Source organism: Thalassophryne amazonica, chromosome 4 (assembly GCF_902500255.1).
Source record: "Thalassophryne amazonica chromosome 4, fThaAma1.1, whole genome shotgun sequence".
Lineage (NCBI taxonomy): Eukaryota > Metazoa > Chordata > Actinopteri > Batrachoidiformes > Batrachoididae > Thalassophryne > Thalassophryne amazonica.
This window is the reverse complement of record NC_047106.1, coordinates 127,168,944-127,181,569: the sequence shown is the minus strand read 5'-3', so window position 1 is coordinate 127,181,569 and position 12,626 is coordinate 127,168,944. Positions and strand designations below refer to the sequence as shown.

The following is a 12,626-nucleotide window of genomic DNA, read 5'->3' as shown; positions in this document are numbered from 1 at the left end:
GAACGTTTAATCAACTATTTTAACTATTTACCCACGTTTCAGCTGTTTGTGGCTGGAACATTCGCATGCTCACGTTCCAGCCGTTTGTGGCTGGCCTGCGTGTGCGCACACGTTGTTGTGAAGACAAACCTGTTGTCAAGACAACCAGATGCTGCGCCTGCAGGTGCTGCGGACATGAGCACAGGCTGACACTCGATCTGATACCCTCTGTCAGTTATGTCATCATGAATGTTTCGTTTTGGTTGTGTATAAAGCGTCAAGGTCGCCGTTCGCTTCGTTTTTCTTTTGTTAGTTTCGGTTTTGTTTCGTTCCTTTATGCACACTTGAATCACAGGCTTTTCGGTGATGGGAGAAGTGCAGGATCATTCGTCCACCTTTTCTCGGCGATTTGTGACTGTGACTTTTTTCCTTCTTTCAGCTATCGTTGTGTGCCATGTGACTGGGCCCTTAAACCAACACCACTATGCATATAGAGCAAACACATCAATCAATCAATCAATCAATTTTTTTTATATAGCGCCAAATCACAACAAACAGTTGCCCCAAGGCGCCCCATATTGCAAGGCAAGGCCATACAATAATTATGTAAAACCCCAACGGTCAAAACGACCCCCTGTGAGCAAGCACTTGGCTACAGTGGGAAGGAAAAACTCCCTTTTAACAGGAAGAAACCTCCAGCAGAACCAGGCTCAGGGAGGGGCAGTCTTCTGCTGGGACTGGTTGGGGCTGAGGGAGAGAACCAGGAAAAAGACATGCTGTGGAGGGGAGCAGAGATCGATCACTAATGATTAAATGCAGAGTGGTGCATACAGAGCAAAAAGAAAAAGAAACAGTGCATCATGGGAACCCCCCAGCAGTCTACGTCTATAGCAGCATAACTAAGGGATGGTTCAGGGTCACCTGATCCAGCCCTAACTATAAGCTTTAGCAAAAAGGAAAGTTTTAAGCCTAATCTTAAAAGTAGAGAGGGTGTCTGTCTCCCTGATCTGAATTGGGAGCTGGTTCCACAGGAGAGGAGCCTGAAAGCTGAAGGCTCTGCCTCCCATTCTACTCTTACAAACCCTAGGAACTACAAGTAAGCCTGCAGTCTGAGAGCGAAGCGCTCTATTGGGGTAATATGGTACTACGAGGTCCCTAAGATAAGATGGGACCTGATTATTCAAAACCTTATAAGTAAGAAGAAGAATTTTAAATTCTATTCTAGAATTAACAGGAAGCCAATGAAGAGAGGCCAATATGGGTGAGATATGCTCTCTCCTTCTAGTCCCCGTCAGTACTCTAGCTGCAGCATTTTGAATTAACTGAAGGCTTTTTAGGGAACTTTTAGGACAACCTGATAATAATGAATTACAATAGTCCAGCCTAGAGGAAATAAATGCATGAATTAGTTTTTCAGCATCACTCTGAGACAAGACCTTTCTGATTTTAGAGATATTGCGTAAATGCAAAAAAGCAGTCCTACATATTTGTTTAATATGCACTTTGAATGACATATCCTGATCAAAAATGACTCCAAGATTTCTCACAGTATTACTAGAGGTCAGGGTAATGCCATCCAGAGTAAGGATCTGGTTAGACACCATGTTTCTAAGATTTGTGGGGCCAAGTACAATAACTTCAGTTTTATCTGAGTTTAAAAGCAGGAAATTAGAGGTCATCCATGTCTTTATGTCTGTAAGACAATCCTGCAGTTTAGCTAATTGGTGTGTGTCCTCTGGCTTCATGGATAGATAAAGCTGGGTATCATCTGCGTAACAATGAAAATTTAAGCAATACCGTCTAATAATACTGCCTAAGGGAAGCATGTATAAAGTGAATAAAATTGGTCCTAGCACAGAACCTTGTGGAACTCCATAATTAACTTTAGTCTGTGAAGAAGATTCCCCATTTACATGAACAAATTGTAATCTATTAGACAAATATGATTCAAACCACCGCAGCGCAGTGCCTTTAATACCTATGGCATGCTCTAATCTCTGTAATAAAATTTTATGGTCAACAGTATCAAAAGCAGCACTGAGATCTAACAGAACAAGCACAGAGATGAGTCCACTGTCCGAGGCCATAAGAAGATCATTTGTAACCTTCACTAATGCTGTTTCTGTACTATGATGAATTCTAAAACCTGACTGAAACTCTTCAAATAGACCATTCCTCTGCAGATGATCAGTTAGCTGTTTTACAACTACCCTTTCAAGAATTTTTGAGAGAAAAGGAAGGTTGGAGATTGGCCTATAATTAGCTAAGATAGCTGGGTCAAGTGATGGCTTTTTAAGTAATGGTTTAATTACTGCCACCTTAAAAGCCTGTGGTACATAGCCAACTAACAAAGATAGATTGATCATATTTAAGATCGAAGCATTAAATAATGGTAGGGCTTCCTTGAGCAGCCTGGTAGGAATGGGGTCTAATAAACATGTTGATGGTTTGGATGAAGTAACTAATGAGAATAACTCAGACAGAACAATCGGAGAGAAAGAGTCTAACCAAATACCGGCATCACTGAAAGCAGCCAAAGATAACGATACGTCTTTGGGATGGTTATGAGTAATTTTTTCTCTAATAGTTAAATTTTGTTAGCAAAGAAAGTCATGAAGTCATTACTAGTTAAAGTTAATGGAATACTCAGCTCAATAGAGCTCTGACTCTTTGTCAGCCTGGCTACAGTGCTGAAAAGAAACCTGGGGTTGTTCTTATTTTCTTCAATTAGTGATGAGTAGAAAGATGTCCTAGCTTTACGAAGGGCTTTTTTATAGAGCAACAGACTCTTTTTCCAGGCTAAGTGAAGATCTTCTAAATTAGTGAGACGCCATTTCCTCTCCAACTTACGGGTTATCTGCTTTAAGCTACGAGTTTGTGAGTTATACCACGGAGTCAGACACTTCTGATTTAAAGCTCTCTTTTTCAGAGGAGCTACAGCATCCAAAGTTGTCTTCAATGAGGATGTAAAACTATTGACGAGATACTCTATCTCCCTTACAGAGTTTAGGTAGCTACTCTGCACTGTGTTGGTATATGGCATTAGAGAACATAAAGAAGGAATCATATCCTTAAACCTAGTTACAGCGCTTTCTGAAAGACTTCTAGTGTAATGAAACTTATTCCCCACTGCTGGGTAGTCCATCAGAGTAAATGTAAATGTTATTAAGAAATGATCAGACAGAAGGGAGTTATCAGGGAATACTGTTAAGTCTTCTATTTCCATACCATAAGTCAGAACAAGATCTAAGATATGATTAAAGTGGTGGGTGGACTCATTTACTTTTGAGCAAAGCCAATAGAGTCTAATAATAGATTAAATGCAGTGTTGAGGCTGTCATTCTCAGCATCTGTGTGGATGTTAAAATCGCCCACTATAATTATCTTATCTGAGCTAAGCACTAAGTCAGACAAAAGGTCTGAAAATTCACAGAGAAACTCACAGTAACGACCAGGTGGACGATAGATAATAACAAATAAAACTGGTTTTTGGGACTTCCAATTTGGATGGACAAGACTAAGAGACAAGCTTTCAAATGAATTAAAGCTCTGTCTGGGTTTTGGATTAATTAATAAGCTGGAATGGAAGATTGCTGCTAATCCTCCACCCCGGCCCGTGCTACGAGCATTCTGACAGTTAGTGTGACTCGGGGGTGTTGACTCATTTAAACTAACATATTCATCCTGCTGTAACCAGGTTTCTGTTAGGCAGAATAAATCAATATGTTGATCAATTATTATATCATTTACCAACAGGGACTTAGAAGAGAGAGACCTAATGTTTAATAGACCACATTTAACTGTTTTAGTCTGTGGTGCAGTTGAAGGTGCTATATTATTTTTTCTTTTTGAATTTTTATGCTTAAATAGATTTTTGCTGGTTATTGGTAGTCTGGGAGCAGACACCGTCTCTACGGGGATGGGGTAATGAGGGGATGGCAGGGGGAGAGAAGCTGCAGAGAGGTGTGTAAGACTACAACTCTGCTTCCTGGTCCCAACCCTGGATAGTCACGGTTTGGAGGATTTAAGAAAATTGGCCAGATTTCTAGAAATGAGAGCTGCTCCATCCAAAGTGGGATGGCTGCCGTCTCTCCTAACAAGACCAGGTTTTCCCCAGAAGCTTTGCCAATTATCTATGAAGCCCACCTCATTTTTTGGACACCACTCAGACAGCCAGCAATTCAAGGAGAACATGCGGCTAAACATGTCACTCCCGGTCTGATTGGGGAGGGGCCCAGAGAAAACTACAGAGTCCGACATTGTTTTTGCAAAGTTACACACCGATTCAATGTTAATTTTAGTGACCTCCGATTGGCGTAACCGGGTGTCATTACTGCCGACGTGAATTACAATCTTACCAAATTTACGCTTAGCCTTAGCCAGCAGTTTCAAATTTCCTTCAATGTCGCCTGCTCTGGCCCCCGGAAGACAATTGACTATGGTTGCTGGTGTCGCTAACTTCACATTTCTCAAAACAGAGTCGCCAATAACCAGAGTTTGATCCTCGGCGGGTGTATCGTCGAGTGGGGAAAAACGGTTTAAAGATGTGAACGGGTTGGCGGTGTACACGGGGCTTCTGTTTAGGGCTACGCTTCCTCCTCACAGTCACCCAGTCGGCCTGCTTTCCCGGCTGCTCGGGATCTGCCAGGGGGGAACTAACGGCGGCTAAGCTACCTTGGTCCGCACCGACTACAGGGGCCTTGCTAGCTGTAGAATTTTCCACGGTGCGGAGCCGAGTCTCCAATTCGCCCAGCCTGGCCTCCAAAGCTACGAATAAGCTACACTTATTACAAGTACCATTACTGCTAAAGGAGGCCGAGGAATAACTAAACATTTCACACCCAGAGCAGAAAAGTGCAGGAGAGACAGGAGAAGCCGCCATGCTAAATCGGCTAAGAGCTAGTAGCTACGCTAAGCTAGCGGATTCCTAAAAACACGCAAAGCGAATAATGTGTAAATAATTTAGAGGTGATTCAGCAGAAGGAGTGCTTTAGTTAAGGCACGTAAAGATTACACTGGGAAACAAATCGTAATCTAGATAACTAGATCAATCTAACTGCGCAGATCAAACAGCTAACAGATACAGAAAAACACCGCTGTGCTCCGGAACAAGAAGTGATACAATACCGCAGTGAGAGCCGACCACCAGTAGAGTCAAGTAAAAAAGTAAAAAAAAAAAAAAATAAAAAGGTAAAAAAGTAAAAAAGTCTTGAAAAAGACTATTAGTTCAAAGTCCAAAGCAGCAGGTAGCAGTCTCTGTGTAAACAGTCCCAACAGAGAGCCAAAATTAACAGATACAGCAAAACACCGCTGTGCTCCGGAACAGGAAGTGATACAATACCGCCTTCCACACATCCATAGAGGATGCCATAAATACAGCACTGATCCACCTGGAGTAGAAGGGGATGTATGTAAGGATGCTTTTTGTTGACTATAACTCATCCAACACAGTTGTTCCCAGCTGGTTAGTTGTGAAACTGTTGAACCTGGATCTCGGAAACCCTGTCTGTTCTTCTATAGACAGTGAGACTAGATCCTCATATCTCCCAGAGCCTGACTCTCAACGCTGGAGCACCACAAAGATGTGTGCTAAGTCCCTTCTATTTCCTCTATACTTATGACTGCACACCCACCCATATTCAAATGCACTTTGCATAGAGAGGTTCACAGTGCACAGATGGGATATGCATTCATGCATCTTACTAGTACAAAACTGTATTTAAAATAAAAATTAACAATGAAATAAATGTCAGAATTAATGGAATTATTCAAGACTTTAATAACTTTGGTGTATATAATATTTTTATTCTGGTTTTCATCCATATGTGGACTGGGCAGCACCACCAAACCAAACTGAATCAGCAATCATTCAGTTTTCACAGGGGGAATTGGACTTGAAACATATTGGAAATGAGAATGTAGACTGCAGAGAATATATCATTAAAATGTGTAAAAACCCAAACTTTCATACCAAACGCATTACATACTCTTATTACACACTCATCCCTTAAAAGAAAAACTCATATTGGCATCAGAGCTCAGCAGAATGAACAGTTTTTATCTTACCATTATAGGAGCTGCAGGAGTCTCAGTGTAGAAACTCCTAAGCTCCTTCAGGTATTTGTGTGTCTGGTCTGGTTGAAAGACTTACTAAACCAGTTCCCTGGACCACTGATGGTCCTTGACAATGTTCTGCAACACTGGGAATGAGTCTTCACACACAGTGAATGTGCCAAGTAGTAATCCAATCTCATAGTAGTCACTGCTTTTGTCGCGGCTTCAGATTTATGGTGCTTGTCATTTTTTGCATTGCCCATGTCTGTTTTATCTGCTCACCTGATATTTAGAATGGCTATTTCAAGGACTTGTTTAAAGATACACCCGACGTTAAAATCATATATCACCTTTATCACAGTATTTGACCTCATGTGGCCTTGAAAGGGTAGAGATCAAGGTCATGGCTGTTTAGCTCAAAGAGTTTTGTGCCCATATGGATTAAACATGGTGTATGGTTTATGTGTTACTCAAGGATAAAGTGGTTCAGTTTTGGACACAACTGATGAAATGTGAAGTTCATGCAGAACCGTGTATTATGGTACCACTGAATCAAAAACCTTTCATTTGCATGAATTGCGTCAAACATGTAAGATGTAAGTGTTGCACTATCTAAGTGAGTGCCCATTCTAGTTTCTTTAAAATTTGAATATGAAGTTTGTAATTTCATATATTTTTGCTATGAAATATAAAACAATCTGATTTTGGTTGGACATCACTGTGTTTTCACCAAAGTTATCATGTGCCTCATTCTTTTGCACTATGATTATCATGTTGAAAGATTTTTTTTTTGTGATTTGTCGTGCTGTCACTGTGTAATTCCCAGGACTCAAAGGACCTGTACAGTGAGTGTTTACGCACTTTCTGGAGTTGTCCAAACTGTGAGCTCTACATGCCTCTGACTCTGCTGGAGCGCATGCAGCACGAGGCCGCCTGTCGGCCAGCAGGAGAACAGCAGGACGAAGGTCAGTGATGCCTGATGGTATTGTGAGATGTTATTATTATTTATTTAGTAAAATATCTTTTTTGTAGTTGGTGCCACAGGCCTTTTTTATGCGAGTGACTTACAGGTGTTTTTGTCTTTCAGAGGCAGACAGTGTCAAGCCGGGGCCGTCTTCTGCGTCACGTCTCACCCGAGTTTATCACTGTGACGTCTGTGATGAAGATTTGACCCTCACCTCCACGGAGATCCTCAAACACAAACGGCAGCACGCTGCCACTTAACCGATGAGTAAATGACAGCTGGTCACAACTGTGATAAATGTATCAGTTATTAAATAAAAATATTTGCTTTGTAAAGTATTCCACTCCTTGTTTTAGTTCTTGTAGCTGTCAGTGTTTTGTTTACCTCCCTCTCTCTAATGGTCAGTGGATGTGTAACGTTTTCACATGATGACACCAAATGAAGAAAATATTTAGTGAGAGTTTGAGAAAAGATGCACAAGAAGTCACGCTGGTTTAAAATATAGAGTGAGGGTTTAATAATGATACAAACCCACGATATGTAACACCTCAAAGCAGCACATTGGCACAAAGTCAGAAGTAAGACAGCACGGAAGATAAAAACCTGTCTCCAAAAAAATAATCAGAATAAATATCTCAATAAATAAACAGGTAATATTTCATTAATTACTTCCAAACTAATAAATACGCACATTTGAAAATATGCACATTAACAGAAATCAATAACCCCAAAAGTAAAGAATACTTAATACAGAGTTACTTAGAAATCATAAGTTATTGATTAATCAAATCAAAAGGCACATTTATTAAGATGTAAGAATGGGGCCTGCATTTGTGATCACGTGACTCAAAACACAGATTCGGGACCAGGAGGAGCAAACTATGCAATGGCTTTACCGGTAGATCTGCACCACTAAGGAAACGTGTGTGTGTGTGTGTGTGTGCAAAGTTAATTTCAGGTCACAGAGCAGAAATCCATTATAACCCGATGTCTTAAAAAGAGAGCGAGAGGGGAAAAAGGCAGACCAACACTGTTGGCGGGTTGGTCAATCTGTGTGAACAACCGTGAGGTTGAAGGTCGTGTTTGTCATGTAACTGAACCCTCCTGCTCGCTGATTTTAACTTACTTTGGATACGAGTTCTTGGCTAAACCTGAAACAAAGCTTCTGGAAGCTTCATTCCAGTGTGACTGAAGTGGGTCGTGTTCGTGTGCTATGCTGCTGGTCAGTGTGTCATGACCACGTGCACAACACAGAGACATCCGCTCACTTTAAAGGAAATAAAGCTTCATTGAAAAGTAAAGTTCCTCCTCAGCTTCTGTTCCACACCCAAAGATACTTGGAGGCTGATTTGTTGTTATTTTAACTTTATCGCAGCATTTGGAGTTTAAAACTAGTGACTTCAGGATGAACCTGTCGTGCACTCAGCTTTATGTTCACAATAATTACATCCTAAGTGGGTGAATACAGTGTAGGAACTGGAGGACTTTTTCTGTCTTCCATTTTTAAGAGACCAAAATTAATTGGACACTTGGCTGCTAAGCGGTCGCAGGTGTGTTAGTCAATGGTTAGTTTCTCATCATTTTATTTACTAGTTAACAGGTTAAAGACCCAGAGTTGCTTATCCCTTGGTGCAAAGTTAAACCTGCTTTGAATCCTCAAAGCTGACAGTGTGAACTACAAGGTCATATTATTTGATTTCCACAGCATATAAAATGTTGTAATCTGCAGCTCAGATAATAAACTTTGGTATTTTTTCAGGGTTGTAGAATATTGACTGTACTCTGTTACATTCATCATCACATCGTACCTCGCTGATTTCTGCCATTTCGGGAAAAAATCTTTCGGGGACAAACAAAGGACTGTTTTTGTCTTTTAGCAGCCTCAGCATGACTAGTTTGTATATTTGAATATTGCACTAATTTACTTAAAATGCCTGAAACTTTGTATTTTTTGTGAAGGCGCTCTCACTGTGGGATTGCTTAAGAATGATGTCTGGACAAGAAGGTGTCAATCTTTAGCTCAGGAGAATAACCAATGAAAACTTTCTTTTTAGCTGTGATTAAAAACATATGCGTATGTACCTGGAATTAAAAGTACAACAAAACAGACCACAAAAGCCGAGGGCATTCAAGTCAAGTCGTTGAACAGTTGCAATTTTTGTAATTTTGCCTTTGTACACCATGGCAATGGCGTTAAAATCAAACAATCAAGATGTGACAATGATGCATATTTGTGTCTTTAATTAAAGGGATTTAACAAAAATCTCTATTTTCAGAGACTATAGGTTATCAGACTAAATATAAGCATTATTTTAATGCATATCACCACTTTTAAACCCAGTTTTTTTTAAAAGACAAAGACATACATGAACATTTCCAAGTCACTGAATATGTCTTGGATTTCATTTACCCCAACTGTGAATAAATACAAACAAATATGGATGCTAAAACTGGCTGTTCAAGGAGGAGAATAATGAGGGAAACCACCAAGACACCCATGAGAACTGTATAATTGTTACAGTGTGATTGGTGAATGTGTGCATAGTGCGACTTAATGTCTGTCACATCATCAGTTATACAGCTTTGTCACAGAATCAAACAGAGAAGGACTTTCTCAAAAAGATGTAAAATTTTAGCTACACTTTTGCCAGAAGGCGTGTGGGAGACTCAAGCTTACAGTAGATAAATCCTTTGTTCTGGTCCACCATGAAGCTGAGTGGTGGTGCCACAAAAGTTGCACGATGCAAAGTTTCTCCAATCACAGTCATAGAAGTCGATAACTCTTACGGATTTGTGGATAAGTGGCTTGTTGGCTTCCCTCACTTGTCTCCTTCTTCCACATCACTCACTTTTGAGAATTGTCTCCTTCAGGCATATTTACCATACAGTAACACACTGTATTTCTCAATGATTGATCTAAAAGTCCAAAATGTATTCAGTAACTTGGAAATGTTTATGTATCCATCCTCTGACTTGTCTAAGAAAAACTGGCTGTAAAAGTGATTATTATACTTATAGTTTATCCATCCAGTTACTTATGGGCCCTGATAATGGAGGGACATTGTATATAAAAATGGCTGTAATTACAAAACGATTAACGTTATATTTTTCTTCACCCCCTTGAATTAAAGCTAAAAATCTACATTACAAGCACTTCTTGAATGTTTCATTTCAACTCTGTTGTGCCAGTGCACGGATCATTAACATGTAATTTGTTTAAGGTCAACTTTAAATGGACATTGACCTTCCTCACAGAAGCTGAATGCTGTAAGTATGTCAGAATAAGACGGAATGTTTGTGTTTCTCCTCCAATCGCCTCACAGATTGCCTACTGGGAGCGGGAAATTTTGAACGGGGTTGGGGGCGGAGTTAAAATAGTAGCTTTTTTTACTTCATAGACAAAGCAACACTCAGTAAGACACTGTGGACAAAAAAACAGCTCCATTCATCAATTTCCAGTAAAAGTTTAAACATTAAACCAGCGATCTATCTGCTGCTGCTGCTTATCGTTTCCGGATGTTGAACACATTCTTAGGTTTTCCTTGTATGACCGGTTGATACAAAAATAATCTTTGTTGATTGCACTTTGTGTTGGACTATCACACAAAAGCCTGGACGCAGGTGAAGATTGGTCAGTGTGGGCATCTGTCTGGTTTCTCTTTGGCAGTGGTTCCCAACCCCAGCCCTCAAGGACCCTCTGACTTGCATATTTTTCATCTCTTCCTGCTCTACCAAAAGCAGATTGCTGTTAGCTCTTGATTGGCTGAGCACGTCCGGATGAGGGGATGAGCTTTTGGCAGAGCTGAGAGAAATAAAAAATGCATGTTCAGGGTTCTGTGAGGACCAGGGTTGGGAACCACTGCTCTTTGGAACTGTGTGTTAGGTAGAATATACTCGCTCAGAGGCCTCACTTTGAGCACCTTGATGTATTCAACACATACAGTTGATGAATAATAGGATGTACACGGAAAAATGATAAAATCAGTGTGGCTGTTTTAATGTTGGACATGTTTGATTTTTCCCTCTATTTTTTTTTGTCAGGAAACCTTTCTGTGATGTCACAATGATTAACAAATCACATGATGAGTTTTAGATCTTTGTGGATGTCATTGCATCATCGCCCCTTAACAATAATTATCCTTTAGTGTTTCCTCTTGTGTGAAATACTACTTTAACGAAAAACGCGACACAGGCGGTCTCAGATGGGCTTACGTTGGTGAGGATTGCACTCGAGCTGTCTGAACCTCTGTCCCGTCTCACATCCTGACCAGGTCTTGGGTAACATCTGAGGTAAAATTATAGGTAAAGGGTGACGTCTGTTCATCTGACTGACAAACAGGCCAACACAAAACAAACACCTTCCCCAAGATCTCATGTTGTGAACAGATGATAGTGTGTGCCACTGGGGGATACTGTCAATATGTTTTACATTTACTAAAATATACCAATTAAAATTATAACAATCATATATATAAACATCTTTTGTTTTTCTGTTTTTTCTTTCTAAATAAAAAAACAGACATTTGAAACAGTGTACACATCATGGTTGCCTCTGCCACTCTTTTGATTCAGTTAAGTCTTTGACTCTTAAGTTGAGATGAGCCAACCTTCAGTAGATCCACCGTGAAGGCTCCAGGTGACTCCCGCAGAGCCCAGTGTGCTGGCGCTGCACCTTCAGTGGGCGTGGACCTGCGAGGAAGGCCCGAAAAGAGAGAGAGCAGGATGCAGTGGAGGCCACGGGGCTTTGGAGGGTCACGTCAGAGGTCTGGGTCTACTGAGAACGCCGCTCCACCTGCTGTGCTGTCCCCATCGCGTCTCGCCACCCAAACCCCTTTATTGTCCAGGGAACCCCTCCCACCCCTGAGCCTGGCCTCATCGGACCGCCTTGTGCTTTCCGCCACAGCAGCCACACCTCTCCCCACACTGCAGGCAGGCGCGCAAAGGCAGGTAGCAGCACATGCAGGGCACGAAGAGTGACAAGGCCAGAAGGGCCAACCAGCGGGCGCAGCAGAGCGGGTGTGGATGACCCCCCATCGAGTCATCACACGAGCAAGGCTCCCAGAACTCGCCTTCAGAGTCCGACATGCAGTGATAGAGCAGACTCTCCGCACACCACACGCAGGTCCACTGGCGCAGGCAGTGCAGGGCCGGGTCCGGGGCGTCTCTGCAGCGGCCCCGCCCATTCTCTGAAGCGCTGAAAACCGAGCGGCAGTACACACACCGAGATGAACATGACGACGAGGCCTGAGGACAAGGGCTGTCGTCATCAGGGGAGATCACCCCCGGGTCAGCGCTGCTGCTGGCCCCTCCCCCTCTCTTACGAGTCCGCGATCGAGGCGTGGCCAGTGAGGTGTGGATGCAGCAGGGAGAGGGCGAGCCTTTGGCCGTCTCCTGAGGTGAGCCGGCACCTGAAGACACACCTGACACAGCGTTGGGCATGGACATGCAGGTTGGTGACGATGAAGACAGACGCTGTGAAGCTTTACTGTCTAGGCTCACAGTCACATCACAGTCCGCCGTCCCCACTCCCCCCCAGCTCTTTCTCAAAGCGAACCACACACAGCTCTGACTTGTCTTGCAAACTCCCTCCACCAACCACTACACCCCCCTGTCAAACCTCCAACCCATA

The 12,626-nt window shown here is 42.0% G+C and overlaps 2 protein-coding genes across 2 annotated transcripts in view; one reads left to right on the top strand and one right to left on the bottom strand.

The window, feature by feature from the left end:
- Nucleotides 1-7,326, top strand: part of dhx34 (DEAH (Asp-Glu-Ala-His) box polypeptide 34) — a 102,165-nt gene extending 94,839 nt beyond the window's left edge. Inside the window, exons 15-16 of the mRNA XM_034168519.1 lie at nucleotides 6,860-6,998; nucleotides 7,121-7,326. Of these exons, the coding sequence (XP_034024410.1) occupies nucleotides 6,860-6,998; nucleotides 7,121-7,257 (276 nt within the window). The 3' untranslated portion in view covers nucleotides 7,258-7,326. The remainder of the gene's footprint in view (nucleotides 1-6,859; nucleotides 6,999-7,120) is intronic.
- Nucleotides 7,327-11,415: 4,089 nt separating this feature from the next.
- The window catches only part of spred3 (sprouty related EVH1 domain containing 3), a 77,184-nt gene continuing 75,973 nt past the window's right edge, over nucleotides 11,416-12,626 (bottom strand). Inside the window, 2 exon segments of the mRNA XM_034168516.1 lie at nucleotides 11,416-12,529; nucleotides 12,531-12,625. Of these exon segments, the coding sequence (XP_034024407.1) occupies nucleotides 11,870-12,529; nucleotides 12,531-12,625 (755 nt within the window). The 3' untranslated portion in view covers nucleotides 11,416-11,869.